Below are 21877 nucleotides of genomic sequence, written 5' to 3'. Positions count from 1 at the left end.
CTACCTATGTTCTAGTAGCTGCAAGAAATGTTAAACCAACCAAGTCTGAGAGGCATCCAGAGTTTGAGAGTTTTTGTATTCATGCTGTCAATGCACGTTTTAGTCTTGACATTTTGCCCTGATGACACAGCTTTGGAGAGTGAAGATATTGTCTTTGACTGATTTCCTCCCTTATCTGGACATATTTTTCTGGTACTGCTGCCATGGTATTCTCAAGTGACTGCCATGAGAATACCATTCTTGGTAAAATAATGAACACAATATAATATAGAGTTTGAAAGAAGAAGCCTGGCTTGGAGTTGGGTAATTATATTGTCTTCCTGTCCCATCCTCTCCTTATTCTACCCTCCCTTCCCCCCAACACACGCATAACGTCCTCCAGTTAAAACAAGGAAATCACACACACACACACACACACACACACGAAAAGAAACCTGAATTCCTATTTCTAGGAATCCCACTTGGTTCAAACAATCCCCAGATTCTTCTAAACAGAAAAGATGTATTGACACTGGTGGACTGGGTTAGATTCTTGTACCTTCAGGGAGCATCATTTCATCCAAGGATTAGAACTTGCCATGGTCTCTCAGATAATTAATGAAGGACTTAGGATTTGATCCGTCTGACTTCAGAACACATACTTTTAGCTATTACATTATTCTACTTCCTATGTGTTGATTTTCTTACCTTATTTCTGTTCTCTTGTTCTTCTTTTTCATGTACTTTAGTGGCATTTTCAACACTGGACTTAGAGTATTCCCAGACCTGACCAAAGTTTATTCCACTGATGTATTCTTCATACTGTAAGTGTGCACATATGCAATATTTGGCAATATTGTACTTGCCACTGACAAGAACTAGGCTGCAGCCAGAGGGGTTGGTTGAAACCAAGTGAAGCAGTTCTTTCAAGGAGGAAGCAGTGATCAGCTGTGACAAATGCACTAATGGATGAAGTACGGCAAGAACTGAGAAATGGCCATTGGGTTTAGTAATACGGGGCATCGGTGATTCTGAAGAGAACGCTTCCAGTGGGGTTCTGGGGGGTGGAGAAGTCTGGTTGGAGTGGGCTCAAGAAAGAACCAGAAGGGGGAATTAGAGAGAGTGACCATAACAAACTCTTTAGGGAACTTTTACTACAAAAAAGAAGCAGAAAATGCCTCAGTAGTTGGAGCATACTGAATACGGAGAAAAGGGTTTTTTGGTTTTTTGTTTTTAATGGGAGAAACTATGGCATATTTGTTTGCTGCTGGGATTGTTTGAATAGAAGGAATTTGATGATACTTTATTTTTCACATAGTTTTTCATAGCTTTTCACTCTCCCATGTGTTATCATATTTGCTCCTCTCAACCACCTTACAAGACATAAAAGGAAGTTACAATTTTTCCACTAAACAAATGAGGCAACTGAGGAATAGAAAACCTAAGGGATTTTGTCTGAGGAGAGTCCCAAGGAGCAGTTGTGAGTGGTGCTCAAACTACTTCCTGTGACTTCTGATTGGGGCCATGGTGCTCTTTTCCAAAATCAATGACACAGTTGAGTATCTTACTAGTTGTTTAGAAGTGAAAGGACATATGCAGAGAGAATTACAGATTGAGTTTTAACTATAGAATCAGCAAAATGTAGAATGACAGGATCCAAACTCTTGGGATTTTGTTAGAAAAAATGCCCATGCTTCTTTGCTGCAGAAGAGCTCAGTTCAAAATACAGGCCGTCTTCCAGCAGCTAGACTGGCATAGAAATGTTCTCTAGGAGTATCTGTCTTGCAAGTGGAGGGCACTTCAGTAATACTCATGAAATGAAATCAATTGATCCCATTCTAGCAACCCTTTTTAGGGGTTCCACACGCTGAGAAAACGAGTTGCTCTGGACAAAGTATTTGTCAGAGATTCATGAGAAATCTCTGAGACCCACCTGCTCCCCTTGCACGTGAGGATTGTCAGGAACCTCAGCCCACACCCAAAGCTCGCTTGCTCACTGCACGTGTGGGGCTCTGAGTGTATGTCCACCTAGGACAGCTCTCACCACCTCACCGGACCTCTGAGCCACCAACAGCTAGTATCAATGGATCAATGACACCTAAAAAGAAATGATAAAACTGAATTGTGTCAGGTTATTTATTTAAGTGCATATGTGCAGCAAGAGCCCAGCTCCAGAAGGAAAGCATTTTTATTTTATTTTTGGCTCTGTTGGGTCTTTGTTGCTGTGCGCGGGCTTTCTCTAGTTGCGGTAAGCGGGGGCTACTCTTCATTGCGGTGCGCGGGCTTCTCATTGCGGTGGCTTCTCTTGTTGCTGAGCACAGGCTCTAGGTGCATGGGCTTCAGTAGTTGTGGCTCACGGGCTCTAGAGCGCAGGCTCAGTAGTTGTGGCGCACGGGCTTAGTTGCTCCGCGGCATGTGGGATCTTCCTGGACCAGGGCTCGAACCCGTGTCCCCTGCAACGGCAGGCGGATTCTTAACCACTGCGCCACCAGGGAAGCCCAGAAAGCATTTTTTTCACCAGGTGTTTTTGTTCCTCTCCTGCAGTGAAATTACAGACAACCCCTACATGACTTCGATCCCTGCGAATGCTTTTCAGGGCCTGTGCAATGAAACCTTGACGCTGTGAGTATTGGCAGTTCCACTCCTGCCAAGAATGAAGTATTTATTTGGGTCACTGTAATATTTCCACAGGCCATCCAAGAATCGTACTGGCATATAGTATGTGCTCTATGGTCTACCGAGGGTTTCACATAGTTAAATAAGAGTAGTGCCTCATGGTGTCGTGCTCTACAGGTGACGAAGTGGTTTAGGTAACAAGACGAGAGTATTCCCTTACAGAAGTGGTCAGCGCACTTTATCTGTAAAGGACCATTCAGAGTTTACAGACCACATGGCCTTTGTGGCAACTGTTCAACTCTGCCATTGCAGGGCAAAAGCAGCCATCCACAATATATAAACTAATGAGCATGGCTATGTTCCAACAAAATTTTATTTACAAAAACAGCCAGTGGGCCAGATTTGGCCTGCAGGCCTTATAGTAGTCTGGGTTCTAGTATTCCCATTGAATAGAGGAAGAACCTGGGGTTAAAGCAAATTTAAGTGACTTTCCCAAGGTCACTGAGCTAGAAAATCGTGATGCTAAGGGCTTTTCATACTCTGCACTCATACTTCAACTGTGTCATCACAAACTATTATTAAGCTCCTATGAAGGGATATTGAATAGAAAACATCATCATTTTTCCAGAGTTTGAATGGGTTCTGCTCTTTCGTTGTTCAAAAGAAATGCTAGATCAGGGAAATTCACAGAATGTTCTAATGAAGGAGATTTAATAGAGGTACAAAAGATAAGTTAATTCTCCAAGCCGGTAAATAATTCCCCTCTCATCAAATTAGCTACAAAGTAGAGTTGGGACTACGTCCAAAGGATTCCGTCTCTCTAGTTTCAGTACCACTGCCCAGGTTCAGGCCTGATGGGGGTTTTGCCCAGATTGTCACCCAGCTCCTTTTCTCCAGTCACACTACAGTCCAAGGGTTCTTCATCGTATGCAAACCTGATTGAATTATCACCCAGCAAAATTGATCCAAGCCTCCACAAGACTCTTTGAAGAGGCAGTTTCCAAGCATTCCAAGTCGAGCAGTCTTGACCCTGTGAGGCTATCTCAACCTCTGGGACTCTATCCACAGTGGAGCATTTCCATTCATCCTTCTCGAAAAATGGGGAGAGCTCTCTTGATAAGACAAGAGACTCCTCAGCCACCATTTCATTTGACAGCACAGCAAAGACTGGGGTTTATCCTGCTCAGTCCCCAAACCTCAAGGCCATTTACCTCTTCTGTAAAGCCTTCCATTGTGCCATTTTCCACTCATTGTATATAAACACCGGTCTTAATTTCTTTGCAGAATGTTACCTCCACCTTTTGACATCTTTTTCTAAGGACCCATATCCCAAGCAGCCCTCTCAAGGGAAAGCTGCTGTTTTTCTCACACCCAGCATGGGGCCCAGTAGGCATTTGATAAACCTCTGAATGAAGGAACCTTAACTTTCCTGAAATCTAGAGGTGGGGATGGCATAGCTTGTCCATTATCTTTTCAGATGATTATTTCTACATACCTGCAAAAGTCCTGGCTTCTTTAAAGCTCAGGCTCAAAAAACTACAAACGTGAAAGGGTATGTGTCCAACAGCAAACTTTGTACCCATATTCCTGGTAGGATAGAGTTTCAATCAAAGTTTGCAACCCTTTGTTCTTTCTTTCTTTACTATGTTTTTCTTTCTTCACTATTTTCCCTTTTTGAGACCTACTTGTCCAATAAGAGTTTTATTTAATCTTTGAAATGTAATTCCAACAAAGAACATTTTTATTGTCCAGGCCTCTCAGCAAAGTTTGGGAAAATAGAAATGCCAAATGTACAATTCTCACACCTTCATTAACGAACTCTACTTCAGAAAAAATTAACTTACCTATAAAGCTTTCTCAGCCTCTGTGCTTAGCGTCCCTGTGCATTGCAGTCTTCCCCCAGGACACCTTAGTAGCAGGAATTAAACTCATTGTGTAATTATTTAAAACAAAACAAAAAACAAACAAGGATTGCCTCTTAGTTCTTCACAACTACATAAGATAAATCCAAGTTTTCAAGGTATTCATTTTAACATGGTCATCTCATAAGTGTCCACACCTTACTTGTTAAGTGTATAGCTATTCTATCCTCCCAGTAACCTTTTGATTAGGTATTATTTTATCATATTTTTACAGACAAGGAAAACTGCAGATAATTGAGGTTGAGAAGTTCTCAGGGTCACCTACTATGAAGTGACAGAGCCAGGTCTAATTCCAAGTTTGGAGTCTCCTGTGTGCTTCTTACTGTGTTACCAGAGTTCACAGGAGGCACTGCCATAGTTTTCAGAGTTCCCCTACAATCGCCACTCACTGTGCCTGATTGTGGACATGGCAGCCTTCTCTTACCTCATGCCAGTAGCCCCCAGGAACCCCCATGCACCCCTGTGTAGACCAGAGTTCCCAAGGCTGGAGCTCCTTTTCCAGCAAAAAGGATGTGTCCTTTTGGTGGGTGGGAAGAATTGCTTTTGAGTTCAGAAATCCTGATTCCCGACAGCTGTGCATCAGTGCGGCTTTGGCAAATCACCTCCATATCTCAATAACCTGACTAGGAAATAGAGGAGATAATGCTTCAGTCCAGCCCTTAGGATCACTGTATGAATTAATTAGTTGCAGAAACATAGCAACAAGTTAAAACATTAAAACTTCCCCAAAAGGCCATGGTCTATCTATTTTCTTAGATTTGTTTTTGAAGTTCAATTTGATTCAGTCCTCAACCATTTAATTAAGCATTTAATGTATGATACACCCTGAGGATTAAAAATATGAATATAAATGTGAAACAACATTTTAAAGAGAAAAATATAAAACCTATGCATTCAGATGAATAATGTCTTTTAAAGTGCTCATCTTGAGAAACTGCACTTATTCCTCCATCATTGACATTGGGTTAACTATTTCCTGAAACCCCAGTTTTTTGAGTATATGTAGAACATTTTTTAAAAAATCCTTAATGACTGTAAATCTTTGTTCATTAAAGTGAATCTGCTTCTGGGAAACAGCTTAAAGCTCTAGGAGTTAAGTCTGGAGAATGGGGATTCAAACTGGAAAACACTATTCCATGTCCCAAATAAGACGTACTGTAAAGTTTTCTTGTAGGGCCTAAGAACTTTCATGCACATCTCTGGCACTGAAGAAATGAAGCGCAACCCTCAGGGAAGGGCCAGCACTACCTCTTATAGGTCACTGATTTCTCCTCTCTCTGTTGATTATAGGAAACTATACAACAATGGCTTTACTTCAATCCAAGGACATGCTTTCAATGGGACAAAGCTGGATGCTGTGTAAGTCAAGGGTTGCCATGGAAACCACTATCCTGCCCTACACTCCCTCCCCCAAGAAGGACCATTCAGTGGGTCAGAATTCTGCTAGAGATAGGTTCCACCAGAGCATTCCTCAACCCCAGAGTTAGCATGACCAAGACTTGGGGATAATGTTAAGAAACTTGACAAGAGCCAGATTTAGTGGACACACATGAACTCCAATTCTAAATCCCAAAGCTTTTATCCATAATAAAATGGAGAACAATGGTGTCACCTTCTATCATCTTGTAGGAGTGTGTGTGTGTGTGTGTGTGTGTGTGTGTGTGTGTGTAAATGTTCATCTACCATGTACATGAAGTAAAGGGGTGTCTTTAATTAAGTCCAAAGCTATTCAGAAGGTAAGGCTTTTCTTTTCGTTTTATCTGACATACTTTCGGGAAAGGTGTCAGTTTATATTTGATTCAGTTAGAAATAGCTGAAAAGCCATATCCAGATTTTGCCTTCTCTGCAAATAAATAATGCCTAGAACAGGATATTGACAAAAAGATAGTCATTAACATGGGTCTCTGTCTTTGTTGTACCTTTCTATCAGATCTCTGTGGTCCCCAGTATCCATGCTGGAGCATACTTTGTGTCTAAGAACTGGTAGACTGATTCAGCCATACTGGTGTGTGATTTAACCTAATAGCTAATAAATGACAAAGAGCTTTAGTAGAGTCTGCTTTCCACAGTATGGTGAACTAGATAATTTGTTTCTACTACGAAAGAACTAGGTGATATATTTTGAAAAATTATATTTTATGTCATATCCCTAAGAGAGGAAAATGAAACAACTAACAAACCAGTAGCTGAAACCAAAATGGTGGGTGCTTACAGAGGGTGCAGTTCCCTTGGGGGCAGCTGCCAACATCAGTGGTGCCAGGAGACTAGACTCTAGTCAGTGAGAAGGTGGAGAAGTGATGTAAACCTGAGACTGCTGGATTAAGCCAGGGAACCTGGATGAGAGCTGGAGTGGGACCACACTAGTAGAACCTCTGGACTCCTGGCAGAAATAAACGCAAACCTCTGCAGAGGAAAGAACCCCAGTGCAGGCCCAGATTTTTAAAATCAATCAAATAGGTACTTACAGTCAAAAATCACACATAGGAAAAGAAGAAACTACCATGCGTAAGAGTCAGCTGAAGCAACAAACAATAGGTTCTTGTGTTTGATTTGTTTTATGACAGTTTATTGAGTATTTTTAAACAATTGTATTTTTTCCATTCCAGAAGTTCTATTTGTTTCTTTAAAAGTTTGCCTGCTCATTTTTGTAATTCCATCTTTTTTTTTTTCCCTTTAAACATTTCATACATAGTTGTTTTATATTCTGGAAACGATCATTGCAAAATCTTAAGGCCTATGGTTCTAGATCTGTTGTGCTCTACGGTGCTTCTCAAACTTTATTGAGCATATAAACGATCTGGGGGGTCTTGTTAAAATGCAGAATCTGATTAAGTAGATCTGGGGTGAGCCCCAGGATTCTGCATTTCTAACAAGCTCCCAGGTGATACTGATGCTGCTGGCCCATTGACCAACTTGAGCAGGGTGAGTTAAATTACCTGCACAACATAGGTTAATAAGTTCAAAGTCATTATACCTTGGCGTGGCTTCCTAAGTTCTGTTTGAAGTGGGGTCTCACTCTTTACCAGGCTTTTGGGTTTCTTAGTCTTTGTTAAGTGAAGATCAGAGTACCTATATCTAGATTGCCTAGTTGTAGGCTCATCTGGGTTGATATTAGTCATTTGTTTAAAGACATAATTATGGGGGAAGTCTGAAAAGACTCAACAGAGTAACATGAATACTTATACATCAGATTTATTTACAGTATTGGAGAGACCCTACTTCTATCTTTACTTTATCGTTCAAATCTCACACAATCTTTCATTTAATTTTCTTTTTCTTTTTTAGTGTGCAGGATGTTTACTGAGGAGTGCTCCTGGAATCTACAAATACGGAAGGGAGGGTATAACAGCAAAGCAAGATGGGGTAGCAGGAAAAGTTGGCTGACCTGACAGAGAACTCTGGAGCTAAATATGGCCTAGAGTTGTCCTGTTTCGCTAAAATGGCCAGACAGCTATACTCTCATCTTCTTTGGTCATTAGATTTAAGCTACCCTAAGATAGGTGTCCTTAGGTGAGACCATTCTCTGCAGCTGAGGCAATCCCAGGGACTGATAGCTAAAGCTTTTCTCCTGACAGTAGGCCCAGCAGCTGGATAAACAATTCCTTCCTAGATGGAGGACCCAGGTGTATGAGCTCCATGCCCATCACTGTCATAACTTGAACCTCTTGGATTCAACTTATTTATTTATTATTTATTTTTTAACGTTTTCATTGGAGTATAATTGCTTTACAATGGTGTGTTAGCTTCTGCCTTATAACAAAGCGAATCAGTCATACATACACATATATCCCCATATCTCTTCCCTCTTGTGTCTCCCTCCCTCCCACCCTCCCTATCCCACCCGTCCAGCTGGTCACAAAGCACCGAGCTGATCTCCCTGTGCCACGTGACTGCTTCCCCCCAGCCACCCACTTCACACCTGTTAGTGTACATATGTCCATATATACACTACCACTCTCTCACTTTGTCCCAGCTTACCCTTCCCCCTCCCCGTGTCCTCAAGTCCATTCTCTAGTGGGTCTGCATCTTTATTCCCGTCTTGCCACTAGGTTCTTCATGACCTTTTTTTTTTTTTTTTAGATTCCATATATATGTGTTAGCATACAGTATTTGTTTTTCTCTTTCTGACTTACTTCACTCTGTATGACAGACTCTAGGTCCATCCACCTCACTACAAATAACTCAATTTCATTTCTTTTTATGGCTGAGTAGTATTCCATTGTATATATGTGCCACATCTTCTTTATCCATTCATCTGTTGATGGACACTTAGGTTGCTTCCATGTCCTGGCTATTGTAAATAGAGCTGCAATGAACATTGTGGTACATGACTCTTTTTGAATTATGGTTTTCTCAGGGTATATGCCCAGTAGTGGGATTGCTGGGGTATACTGTAGTTCTATTTTTAGTTTTTAAAGGAACTTCCATACTGTTCTCCATAGTGGCTGTATCAATTTACATTCCCACCAACAGTGCAAGAGTGTTCCCTTTTCTCCACACCCTCTCCAGCATTTATTGTTTCTAGATTTTTTGATGATGGCCATTCTGACCGGTGTGAGATGGTATCACATTGTAGTTTTGATTTGCATTTCTCTAATGATTAGTGATGTTGAGCATCCTTTCATGTGTTTGTTGGCCATCTGTATATCTTCTTTGGAGAAATGTCTATTTAGGTCTTCTGCCCATTTTTCGATTGGGTTGTTTGTTTTTTTGATATTGAGTTGCATGTGCTGCTTGTAAATTTTGGAGATTAATCCTTTGTCAGTTGCTTCGTTTGCAAATACTTTCTCCCATTCTGAGGGATGTCTTTTCGTCTTGTTTATGGTTTCCTTTGTTGTGCAAAAGCTTTTAAGTTTCATTAGGTCCCATTTGTTTATTTTTGTTTTTATTTCCATGTCTCTAGGAGGTGGGTCAAAAGGATTTTGCTGTGATTTATGCCATAGAGTGTTCTGCCTATGTTTTCCTCTAAGAGTTTGATAGTATCTGGCCTTACATTTAGGCCTTTAATCCATTTTGAGTTTATTTTTGTGTATGGTGTTAGGGAGTGTTCTAATTTCATTCTTTTACGTGTAGCTGTCCAGTTTTTCCAGCACCACTTATTGAAGAGGCTGTCTTTTCTCCATTGTATATTCTTGCCTCCTTTAAAATTCAGACTTTAAGGTCTGCAGAGCATGGTTCTTGGTATTGGCTGCAAATTTGAATCACCTGAAGAGATTTGGAAGCCCTGATGCCTAGGCTTTACCACCAGAAATTCTGGTTTAATTGGTCTGAGGGTAGCCAAGGCATGGGAATTTTAAAATCTCCCCAGGTGAGTCCAATGTAAAGCAAAGGTCAAGAACCACAGCTGTGGAGTATGTTATCACTCTTGTCCAATAGTCACATTTTACAGATAAAGGAATGAAGCCCAAAGTGAACACATGGCTTTTTTTTAAATATGGCTTTTTACTTTTTTTTTTTTTTTTTTTTAATTTATGGCTGTGTTGGGTCTTCGTTTCTGTGCGAGGGCTTTCTCTAGTTGCAGCAAGTGGGGGCCACTCTTCATCGCGGTGCGTGGGCCTCTCAGTATCGCGGCCTCTCTTGTTGCGGAGCACAGGCTCCAGACGCGCAGGCTCAGTAGCTGTGGCTCACGGGCCCAGCTGCTCCGCAGCATGTGGGATCTTCCCAGACCAGGGCTCGAACCCGTGTCCCCTGCATTGGCAGGCGGATTCTTAACCACTGCGCCACCAGGGAAGCCCTGGCTTTTTACATTTGATAGAGCTATCAAGTGGCCAAGCCAAAGCCAGAAACTGGATCTCCTGACTCAAGACTCCCCTGTGCCCTGCTGGGATTCATAATTGCTGACTTACCAGCCACCAGTAAGGCTTGGACACCCAACTCCTCTCGCCACTGCCACTTGTTTCTTAGCCCAGGAGAATATTTACACTTCTTAGTCTTTTAAAGTCATGAAATACAGAAGCTAAAAGATCTTGTAGCTGGAAAGAGTGGACTCATGTGAGAGAAAGGAGGTCACTCAAGACTCAAGGCACAACCAGAAGTTTCAGAGAACAGTCACACCAAGCAACGGTGTCATTTATCAGGGAGAACCTGACTTTAACCAATGCAGCAAGGTCACCAACTCAACCAGCTTCCAAATGAGGTCTGAGTGAGGGACACCTTGATGAAAAGGCTGGCATGATCAAATGTTATTAAATTCAAAGATTTGGGGTTAAAGTCAGCCTATGTGTGTTCATCATTTTGCTTCAGAACTTCTCATGCCTGCTCATAATTGGCCTTTTGGTCATGTTTAGAGAACTCCACAGACACTTCAAGAGATTTCCAAAGTGAATCTTCTGTAATCAGCAGACTGTTCTGCTAAGTGGATCTCAGTGTAAATCTAGTAGCCTGTTATTTTATAGTTTTGGTCATAAAGTCAGCTGCAGAATATCAAAGGAGTTTAGACACATTTTTATTGAAAAAATGAAAAAAATAACAATGGAACAATAATTTCTATCCCAACTTCTCCCTAGCTTTTGTGGTAAGAGAAAAATTTGTGGTAAGAGAATAGTTTGTGGACATCTGGTCTAGATGTAGGTATAATAATTTGGGGGAGGGGAGGGAATTTCCCAAACTATGTTCCTTAAGCTCTCTTTCCATGGTAAATTAACCAGTGTTACTTTTTAAAAAGCTATTCATGACCTTATAAAGTTAAAGTATACAGGTGGACTTCTTGGGTCTTTTGATAGAATAATCTGAATTACTAATATCCAGTAGGGGGATACAGTATGCAGAGCTTCTCAGGGAGTTCTTGGTTCCAGGAGTACCTCTCTGGACTGGTGTTCCACAGAACACTTTTTGGGGAAAGCTACTCAAGGAGAATCTTTTGATATACTGCCTTGTTCGGAGGCAGGTAAATTTAACAAGGTTTATTCAAGAGGCAGGCTATGGAGAATCTTAAGAGCCAGTAAAGTTTCAGATCATCCTGTGGTCTTCTGAAGTTAAACCTATGAAAAGATTATGTAGGGAAACGGTCTCTACCTTCCTACCAGCTTTCTCCTTAGACCATATCATGGACTCTGTGAGAGGCTTGGTTGATGGGAGAGAGTTATTCTGATGAAAACAATGGATTTTAACTCACTGATTCCCTGAATTACATACAGTCTGTTCTAGTCACTACAACTATCCCTTGAAACACAGGAAAGAAATCAATGCACCATTTTCACATACTTTCTTGACATTTTTATGTAAAATTTGGAAGGGTTTAACAAATGTGGGCAATATTTCTTAACTGAGAGTCATTTGTTTCCTGATTTTTAGAAGTCTAGATCTGAGATCAGCAAACTTTTTCTGGAAAGGCCCAGATAACAAATATTTTGGGCTTTGTGGGACATAAGATCTCAGTCACAGCTACTCAACTCTGCCATTGTAGGACATAAGATCTCAGTCACAGCTACTCAACTCTGCCATTGTAGTGTGAAAGTAGCCACAGATAATTCATAAACAAATGAGCATGGCCGTATTTCAATTAAATTTTATTTACAAGAATTGGTGACAGGCAGAATGTGACCACATGGTCATAGTTTGTGGACATCTGGTCTAGATGTAGGTATTCAGTGAGGATGACCATTGTGTGATGAAATATGTAGTTTATTTCTCCCAATTCCTGGTAAAGTTTAAATGGCAAACATGGGATAAAGATAAGAAGTATCTGGACAAAAATATTTTAGGGTTTGAAAGTTCAGATCCAATCATAAAATAAAACAAAGATCTTTTTTTCCAATCAGTATTTTAAATCTGAACTTAAATCTCTGCTCCTATTATAAAACAACATTCCATCTATTCATTCTACCCTAAGTTTGTGATTCCTGGTTGATGGAAACTAAATTTTTCTTAGCTTTATGCACTCCATTAAAAGGTATCCTATAAATCCAAGGTAAAATCAAGATGATAATCATGATAAAGATGCCTGGAACTAGAGGAAGATAAATAAGGGTTGAGCTGTAGATGGAGAAAACAGAGGTCAGGTTTCCATAGTAATAACAAAATAGTATTCACTTTGTGATTTTAACATCGAGCTGTTGCCTCTATCCTCAATACTAATTGTGATTTAAAACTAACGTAAACACATCAGTATTCTATAATTACCCTAATAGTGTTCAAAGACTGTACATGGCATGTTAGCAATTTGTTGAATCCTCCAGAAGTATGTTCAAATATTTTAACTTCTAATTTAAACAATTGCTCATCCAAAAGCGTGATTATTCCCCATCATCTGCCTCATGTCAGTTTACTGAAATTAGCAGATTTGACCTCACTTAGACCTATTTTTTTAGTGTAACTGAAGAACACGGTTGCAGCCAAGTTGGACAAATTCCACATTGAGAACAAGCACTGATGCCTCAGCAGCAGTTGGGTAATTAAAAGTTCATGAAAATTATGGCAGATGCTCGAAAGTACATGGTCCTGTGATTTCATATGGAACCAAGAACACTGTCATCACTCAGATGTGAAATTAATAATAATACAAGCATCCCTTGCTCAACAGAAGTTGAACTGCTCTCAGTCGCAAGTTAAGTCACACATTCATTCTTTGGAACCTCTTTTCCACCCTCTCCACACAATCTGGCATGGGGATATGTTGCTTATCTCAGAACATTTAATTCTCTGTATTTTATTTTGTATTGTCAAATTCTAGCAACAGGCTACCATCTGACAGTAAACATTTGGGCAGAAAAAAATACCATTTTGATGTGCTAAGAGCATACTGAAACACTAATCGTTATGAACAGAGATGTCAACACAATTCATGTACTAATTAGCATCACACATTAGCTTATTACAAGCAAAACACTGCAGCTTGGAGCACTGGGAAAAGATGACGATAGAGAAGATTACAGGATTAAGCAGTCTATTATTTCTCATGGAGTAAGTATTTGAACAGCTTGTAGGATATGCTCCAAGGCTGGCTTTTACCTCTGCCTGTTGAAGCCTTGAGCATTTTCTCACCTTTTACTGTTTACAGGCAGGTATCCTGATTTCTGCTACCAAAAGGATTTTTATGGAACAGTGAGGGCTGGGCAGGAATTCTCTTTAATTTTCCAAATAACTGATGCTATGAGAGGGAAACACAGTTCCCCACAGAAGTATTCCCATGAGGGTCTCACAGTATAAACAGATGTCCGCCCATTTGCCCTAAGGAGATTGTGGAAATGCAGGCTCAAATTCTATCTTGGAGCTGAAATGTATCCTAAAACTCCCCAGAGAGCAAAGCTCAGCAGCAACCACAACTTTCCTTACCACAGTGTCACACTCCTCCCTCTGACACATCCTCATTTAAACATAATGTAGAGGGTGCCTTGAGCTAGGAGTTACCCAGCAACTGGACTTTGATTTAGTCATCCAGCATGTTTTTACTGAATGGCTGTTGTGTGCCAAGTGTGAGTCCAATGGGGAAGGATGTGAGCTATGTCTATCATACTGAGTTCATCAACTGGATATTCTTCCCCAGCTCATTCCTGACCATCTTCATTTTTCTGACCACACTGTTCTTCCTTAACTGTGAGATACACGGCACTTAAATCAGGGCAGGGCTTCTTAACTCCCCTCTCCCTACACACCCCCATCCCCACCATATGAAAAATCTGACATATCTTTTCTCGGAAGAATTTCATTTCTTCCAAGAGGTTCTCAAAGAGGTATACATACTCCAAAGAGTGAAAAGGCATTGAATACTCACATGTAGCAGTGTCTATCCTATTTTTAAAGGAGATACCAGTCCTTTTCTCATAAGCCCTTCCCAGTATTTGTATTTAGAAAGACTTTCAAGAAGTCTTTCCTTTCACCGCAGACTCCGAGACTTTCTACTCTTCTTTTGTTTACATTCATCTTGTCCTTGGAAGAGATAGTTTAGATGATCACACACACATACTCTCCCAATAAAATAATCATTGTCTGGAGTAGGTTACCCATGTAGCCTACCAAGATTTGTGATTGATTTACCCAAGCTGGCTTACAGAATGTGGATTCCAGAGGAATCAGGATAAGTCCGGGTCAAGGAATCAGTTTAACTAACCTGACATTCCCAGTAAACATTATATGATAAATGAGGCTGACGGAAGCACAATCTTCTTGGATATTAAGGCTTCTGCAGATATATTTCCCCACCCCCATCCCCTCCACTCCAGGAGAAGGTAGGATCAGCAATCTGAACCCAAGGTTAAAGCTTCATGGCATTATCATAATTTGTGATAATAAGACAGCCCTCCAAGCTGCTAAACGGCGGAATGATGGTTTCATTTTTAAGCACCTAATTATTTCTAAGAGATGAAGTGCCCAAACAACCCTCTTGGTTTTAAAGAATGCAGCCTCCCCCAAGACTCCAGTTCATCTCCGTTCAAGTTGGCTGCACCCTCTCTCCATCCTCCTTCTCCCCTTCTGGACTCTGGCTGGCTTTCCCAGTTTAAAATCTTCTGCAGCATTTCTGGTAAACTCTAACGCTTATCAACCAGCCTCCTTATCCTTGGGGGCATATCGAATATCAGATGAAAACACTGCAGAATTGGACAAGCAATTATTTAGTTTTACAATCATCTCTAATGATTAGAGCAAGCCGATTTTCACTTGCGGCAGTCAGAGATGAAGAGGGAAAACTGAGATGAGCTCACCAGTCCTTACTTGATTTTCAGCAGTCTGGGAAAAGAATGTGATCTGCAAGTTGCATGGTCCAGAGAATATAAAAAGAGACACAAGCCAGTGTGGCACTTGAGTTGAGTTAGTTGTCTTTTTACAAAACCATGCTGCTCAAGATCTTCTCTCCAGGTGTTTTGTCTCCAAGGCGGCTCTTGTCTGCTCTGGCTGTCACTGACCATGAACTCTGTGAACACAGTGTGAAGGAGAGTCAAACAACGATGGAATGAAGCCTACAAGTGCGAGCTTTACATGATAGCCATTCATCCAGAAGGCACAGACTTGCTGCTGTAACATCTTAGTTGCATCTTCGTACATATATGAGGGTTAATTGATACCCCCGCTCCATTTTTGACTTAACAGTGCCCTGGAAGCTTGGTATCCATCCAGCCATTGCCTGAAGAGGCCATGTCTGGACCATACCCTTGTGGCATTTGTAAACAAGTTGCTTGTCACTGCCATCAAAAAAGTCAATTGGCCACCACACCATATGATGAGTCTTCTAGCTTTCATTCCCCACTACATTTTCCTTAAAGTAAAAGTTTAGCATAGCTCACCTCACTATTTTGGAGGAAAAGTGCATTGATTTTTTTATTCAATCATTTACACCTTCATTCAGTAAATAGTTATGGAGGCACTGAATTTGGCACTGGTGATACAACGAGTAAGACAGAGAGCTTAAACTCTGATTTGGGAGACAGATGATGAAAAAGTAAACAAATACACAAGATAATTACAGACTCTGATAATGCCATGAAGGAAAAAAAGAAGGCAATGAGGAAAACTGATGGTGGCTACTTTAAGTTAGTTCTCAAGCTTGATTTGAGAAAAAATGTAAAGGATCACAAAATGTATACCAATTTATGAGATGTCATTGTGTGAAGTCATAGTACTTGTCATTTGGTTAATCCCTTATCCTGCCCAGGAGAGGGAGACTTCTTGGTGGTTGGTAAAACTCTTCCTCCAACTGCTCCAGTGAACACCCATCTATGGCTCTGGGGCTGCCCTCTCTTATTCTAAGTTCCATCCTCTACAAAGGACTAGAGAGGAGCAGAGCTGCTGGACCAGGAGAGGTTGAGGGCAGACCTCACGGAAGTGCTGTTCTTGCTTTTGCCTTCTGAACAGCAACAGAGGCTGCCTCCTCATGGTTCAGCCACAAATAAATCCACCCTCCCTCTCCTCAATCTCACCAAGAGATGCAGAGAAAGAGAGAGAGAGACAATTAACCAAGGAGAAGTTCTTCTGTGAGGGCTCTGGAGAAAGAATCCTTCTGACTCAAAGTCCTCATGTCACACTATTATTTTTTTTTTAATTGAAGTATAGTTGATTTGCAATGTTGTGTTAGTTTCAGGTGTGCAGCACTGTGATTCAGTTATACACATATATAGATATAGTTTTTCAGATTCTTTTCCATTATAGGTTATTACAAGATACTGAATATATTAATAGTTCCATGTGCTACACAGTAGGTCCTTGTTGTTTATCTAGTGTCACACTATTCTTATTAACCATCACCCTTGAGAATTTTGCATCATGAAGAGCAAACACCATAAACAGAATAATGGAAGCATTATCTGTATCTAAGCAGATCTCCTGAGTCTCCACTGCATTCATTTTGCATCAACAGGTGACCACTCACTGACTCTTAAGTTGACTAGTCTATGCAGGGGTGAGTTATTCTAAACATGTGTAAATTGAGATCATTTATAACAAGGAGATTTTATACACACACACACACACACACACACACACACACATATGATGGCTATATATATATATACACATATATAATGCTTTGTTTCTTTTTAGATAACATTGTTCTCTAAAAAAGCTAGGGGGGAAAACACCAGTTTCAAAATGCTTGGAAGCTTTTATCCATTTGGAGGTAATTTTATGTTTCAGAATCACTTTGTGACTTAAATTGTTCAAAAATATTTTACCCTCAACTGCCCAATATGTTTTCAAAACGGAAAGATCAATGTGCCCATCAAGGCCCTTCAGGAAAGGTATACTTTGTAATCTTATCTGTATAACCTGCCCCCCATTCCCCAGATAGGATTGCCACAGAAAATGCTGGCCACCCAATTAAATTTGAATTTCAGATAAACACCAAATAACCTTTTAGTATAAGAATGTTTCAAAAATTACATGGGAAACACTTATACTAAAAAACTTTTCATTGTTTGTCTTGGCATCCTGTATTTTTACTTACAGATTTGCTAAATCTGGCAATCCTGCCCCAAATAAAAGATGTGAATCTCTGACAGCTCCCATCACCACTCGCCACCTTCACTGAATACCTGATTTAAGCCCAGTCATCAAAAGTAAATGTAAATATTGATCAATGTTGAGAAACAAAATTTAATTTAGTTGGTATTGAAGAAGATTGAAAAATACAGTCGCCATCGGCCAGGTAAATAGGGAATTGGGCAACTTTTATATAATCTAGATATGCAAACTAGATCATAAACAAGCTCGCTTTCAAAGACTTCTGCCATAATTAATGTGTATAAACCTTGCACAACTGAAACCTAGAATATTTTGAGTGCTTAAGCCGGAAGAAGGTAAGGTGTTTTCCAAATTCCTAAGAAACAGGTAATAGCTAAGGAGACCATGCTCGCATTTTATTTTGGTATTTATGTTAAGTTGCTTAACCTCACCTAATCCATCCTCTCTCTCGCTTTCTCTAGTTACCTGAACAAGAATAAATACCTGACAGCTATTGACAAAGATACATTTGGAGGAGTTTACAGTGGACCAACCTTGCTGTGAGTAAGACATACAAAAGAATATTTGCCTTTTTTTTTTTTTAATGGAAGGGAGGGCGCCATTAAGAAGAGTAGCTGATGATGTCTGTGGGGAGGGAATGCTGTTGCCTTGGATAAAGGCTTCTGCTAGTACTTTTCTGCCCAGCTGTATAGATTACTGCTTGGAAGAAAGTCCTTGTTCTTTGAGACTCAGAAGGCTCCATACTCCACTGTGCCATCCTGATGCCTGATGCCACCTTGGTGTGGACATTCATGAAGGCCCTCTTTTGGTAAAAAGGACATTTTTGAGCAGCTGGTGTTTGCAAAATTCTGAGATATGAGGTCTACAAACAGGTGGAAGGCACTCTAGTCTTTGCTGAGAAATGAATGTGTATTGCATAATGCAGTACATTATGGTATTGTACCATACAGGGGTTCATAGCACAAAGAAGGAAGAGTATAAACAGTTTGATTCATATCTGGGAAAACTTACAATCACTGGAAAAGATGGGATGTAAACAGTTTTTAAAACAGCATGGAAAAAAAAGCTATTTGTGCATTTCCTCTGATTTATACCTCCACATGTAATCATGATCAAGTTCTGTTGATTCTGTCTCCCGCAAGCCTCTTCTAGTGCCATCTTCTCCATCCCCTTGGTTTTGCCTTAGTTTAGAATTTCATTCTTGAGCATCTAGTACAGTCCTTGCCAAAGTGGAACAGAGGCCCCCAGGAGAAGCACAAGACAATCCATCAGAGGCAAGAAGCTTCCATCCATACATAAGAGGTTCCATTTAAAAATAAGAACAAATTGGGAATTCCCTGGTGGTCCAGTGGTTAGGACTCTGTGCTCTCACTGCTGAGGGCACGGGTTTGATCCCTGGTTGGGGAACTAAGACCCTGCAAGCCAAGTGGCATGGCCAAAAAAATTTTAAAAAGAACAAATTAAGTTCTACTAATATTTTACACTGTCCCTCAGGTGTCAAGTGGGTAATGATTGCATCCCAAGGGAACAGCTGGTGATCCACAGTCTCGAAGACTTACATCCTCACTTTTTCACTTTTAACAATTTCACTTCACTTTTAGATTGAATACACCCAGTTAAGTGGGTTTATGGCCTTACTTTCTTAACACACAGGTTCCATATAAGAGGGCAGAGTGACCCTGAAAATCTATTGTACCATACGGGGGTTCATTGTTAACTCATGGCAAAGTACTTAAAAGTATTATGCATTTTTCTTTTTATAAAAAGACAAGTGAAAAAAAGTATATTGACCTTTTCTGTGATTTTTTTTTTAACCTGGAAGACATTTTTTAAAGACATCTTTAACTGCTCCTTCATGATAAAGGTGATATTTCACCAATGAATGAGGAAAGTTGTTGCTCTTCTAAAGAAATGTGTGCTTTGGAAAGAGTCTTTAGAAACAGGTATTTGGAAACTTTTCCATGTTATGTAATTTTCCTGATGAAAATAGTGAATGTCACTTATAAAAAGTTTGCTTTTTTAAAATCAGAAATTGAATTTTAACGTTTTAAAACCTTTCAAATTAAGAGTTGCAGTGGGTTTAAAATCCATGTATATAAAATATGAAAATGAAACATCTTTAGACTAGTTTGCAAAAACTACTTATTGACAGCTGAGAATATGAATTTCAATAAAAACATGTATTTAATTACTGAATTGGATAGAGAGATGAGAATCTTAATTTAGTAAGTACAGCCAAGCCTGCCCTATTCCATTTGGAACCATCTATCTTTGTGAGGTAACTTTTTCAATTGATAACCATTTAAACCAAAACCAAAATAAACTGACCCAGAAGCAGACCTCTGAATAGCTGTATCAGAAAGTGTTAAATGACAATTTTCATAATTAGTAAAGTATTATTTAATAACATTGATTTCACTTTGGTGAAATATTTTTTTAAATATTACTTATTTGTTTTTATCCTATCCTTTTAAATGTATGGTTAGTGTGTTTTGTAATGTATAATATATAACATGGTATTACAGTAATATGTGTATAGAGCTCATAAATATACATATGTTAAAGTACATACTCAGACATTTTTTATTTATAAATACATGACATTGAAAGAATTTGAAGACCAATAGTGTAGACCAGAAACATTCAAAGTGTGGGTCCACTACAAGGTTGGCTCCAGAATGTACTTCAAAGCACAGCTTCCTTCGTGGAGAAAGTCTTCCTATGAGAGCAAAGTTGCCCAAACTAAGCAGTGTGCTTAGTGAAGTAGTTGCTTACATTCCAGTACAAGCTTCTTACTTTATCAAGGACTCATAAGAAACAGCCAATGGTCACCACACTTTGAGTAGCACTAGTCTAAATGACAAGAGTCTCCAAATTTCCCCTGGCCTTCTATCTTTGACCTTCTCAATTTTACCCTCCCCAAACCTCCTTGTGTTCAAATGCAAATAGGATCTTAAAAACCAATGCTGGTCTCCCATTCCCCTCAGGATAAAGACCTTGGTGTGGCATGCAAAGCCCTGCTATAATCTTCAGCTTTCTCTCTCACACCTCTATACACTCCTGACCAATCATCCATCCATACTGAAACTCTCAGCTCCCCTAATATTCCAACCTACTTATATGGCTATGCTAAACTCTTGCTCTTCCTACTGCTTTGAAAACCCTAGCACAACCTTATGTCTGATAAGCACCTACTACCATTTTGACATTTGAGTAAAGATCTCTCTGAAGTCATTCTTGGCCCTCCTCTCCTTAGGGAAGGATGACCATTTCTTCCTTTATACTCCCCGCCTCTATTTATGCATCTCATGGCACTAGTGACATGTTTCTATCTATCTCTCCAGGAGCTCCTAGAGGGCAGGGGCTATGTCTGTTTCATTTCTACAGTTCTAGTTCATATTACAGTGCCTGAAACACAGTATTTGCTTAAAAATGTTTGTGAAATTAATACAGTACACTATAAATATTTGAATCACACTTCCATAAATGCTATGGCATTTAAGTAGTAGTCACATTTTAAAGATATTTTAGTACATTGTCCTTATGGGAGAGTGTCCATTTCTACTTCATTGGAAGCAGTAAATTAAATTACCTATTTGTTTGTGCTGCTTAAAAATTGTTTTGATAGTTTTGGTAAGTCTTTTTTTTACAAGACTCTCTAACCAAGTTAAGAGCAGATGTGCAACAGCTTGACGATGCCAGTTCTGCTTCCTAGAGTCATGCCAGGTTATAAAAAGTGAACTAGATTAGGAGCTAGACCTGGAGTTGATTCCTGGCTCCATCACTAATTGTGAGACCCAAGTCTCAGTTTTCTTATTTGTCAAAACAGGGTAGCTAAAAGTAGTGAAACTTAAGTAAGAAAATAAATCTGAAGTATTTCATATATGCTTAATAAATGGTAAACATTATCATTACCTTCACTTCTTCCTGACTCTTGACAGCGTCACTATTCTTATCTTTCGTAACCTCTCTGATCACTCCCTCCCGATTTCTCTCACTAGAGCTCACTGCCCCAGAATTTCAGTGTGGCTCAGTCCTGGATCTTTCTCCTCTATATCTTCTCCTTTGGTTAAATCATTTGCTCTCTAATATCATGAGAATATGAATAATTTCTAAATTTCAGGTTTCAGACCATAGCTCTTATTTAGTCATCTCACCTGCCTGGAATTCCTCCCTCCTCTCCCTCTCATTCCTACCCATTCCCATCAGTTTGATGAAACTTTTCCTGACCAGCCTCTGAAAATGTACAGTCAACATTTACTGAGCACTTGATAAGCCCAGGACTCTTCATTATGAGCTTTCAATAGGGTAGGGTCACCACTTTGAAGGATGGTCAGGGAAAGCCTCATCAAGAAGGTCACAACTGGGAAAAGATTGGAAGGTCATAAGGGAGCAAGTCATGTGACTATATGAGGGAAGATCATTCTAGGCAAGTGCAAAGACCCCCAGGTGAAAACATACCTGGAGTG

At 39.9% G+C, this 21877-nt stretch overlaps 1 protein-coding gene across 2 annotated transcripts in view; it reads left to right on the top strand.

The window, feature by feature from the left end:
* The window catches only part of TSHR (thyroid stimulating hormone receptor), a 154223-nt gene that overhangs the window by 110692 nt on the left and 21654 nt on the right, over positions 1-21877 (top strand). Inside the window, exons 5-9 of one of the 2 annotated variants that reach the window (XM_068557822.1) lie at positions 729-803; positions 2524-2601; positions 5808-5876; positions 17870-17947; positions 18101-18170. In XM_068557822.1, coding sequence (XP_068413923.1) covers positions 729-803; positions 2524-2601; positions 5808-5876; positions 17870-17947; positions 18101-18170 — 370 coding nt within the window. Of the gene's footprint in view, positions 1-728; positions 804-2523; positions 2602-5807; positions 5877-17869; positions 17948-18100; positions 18171-21877 lie in introns of those variants that run through there. The other variant, XM_068557754.1, reaches the window with a different exon arrangement.

The sequence above is a fragment of the Eschrichtius robustus genome, chromosome 1, assembly GCF_028021215.1.
Source record: "Eschrichtius robustus isolate mEscRob2 chromosome 1, mEscRob2.pri, whole genome shotgun sequence".
NCBI lineage: Eukaryota > Metazoa > Chordata > Mammalia > Artiodactyla > Eschrichtiidae > Eschrichtius > Eschrichtius robustus.
The sequence above is the reverse complement of the archived record's forward strand: the minus strand, read 5'-3'. Positions and strand labels throughout refer to the sequence as shown.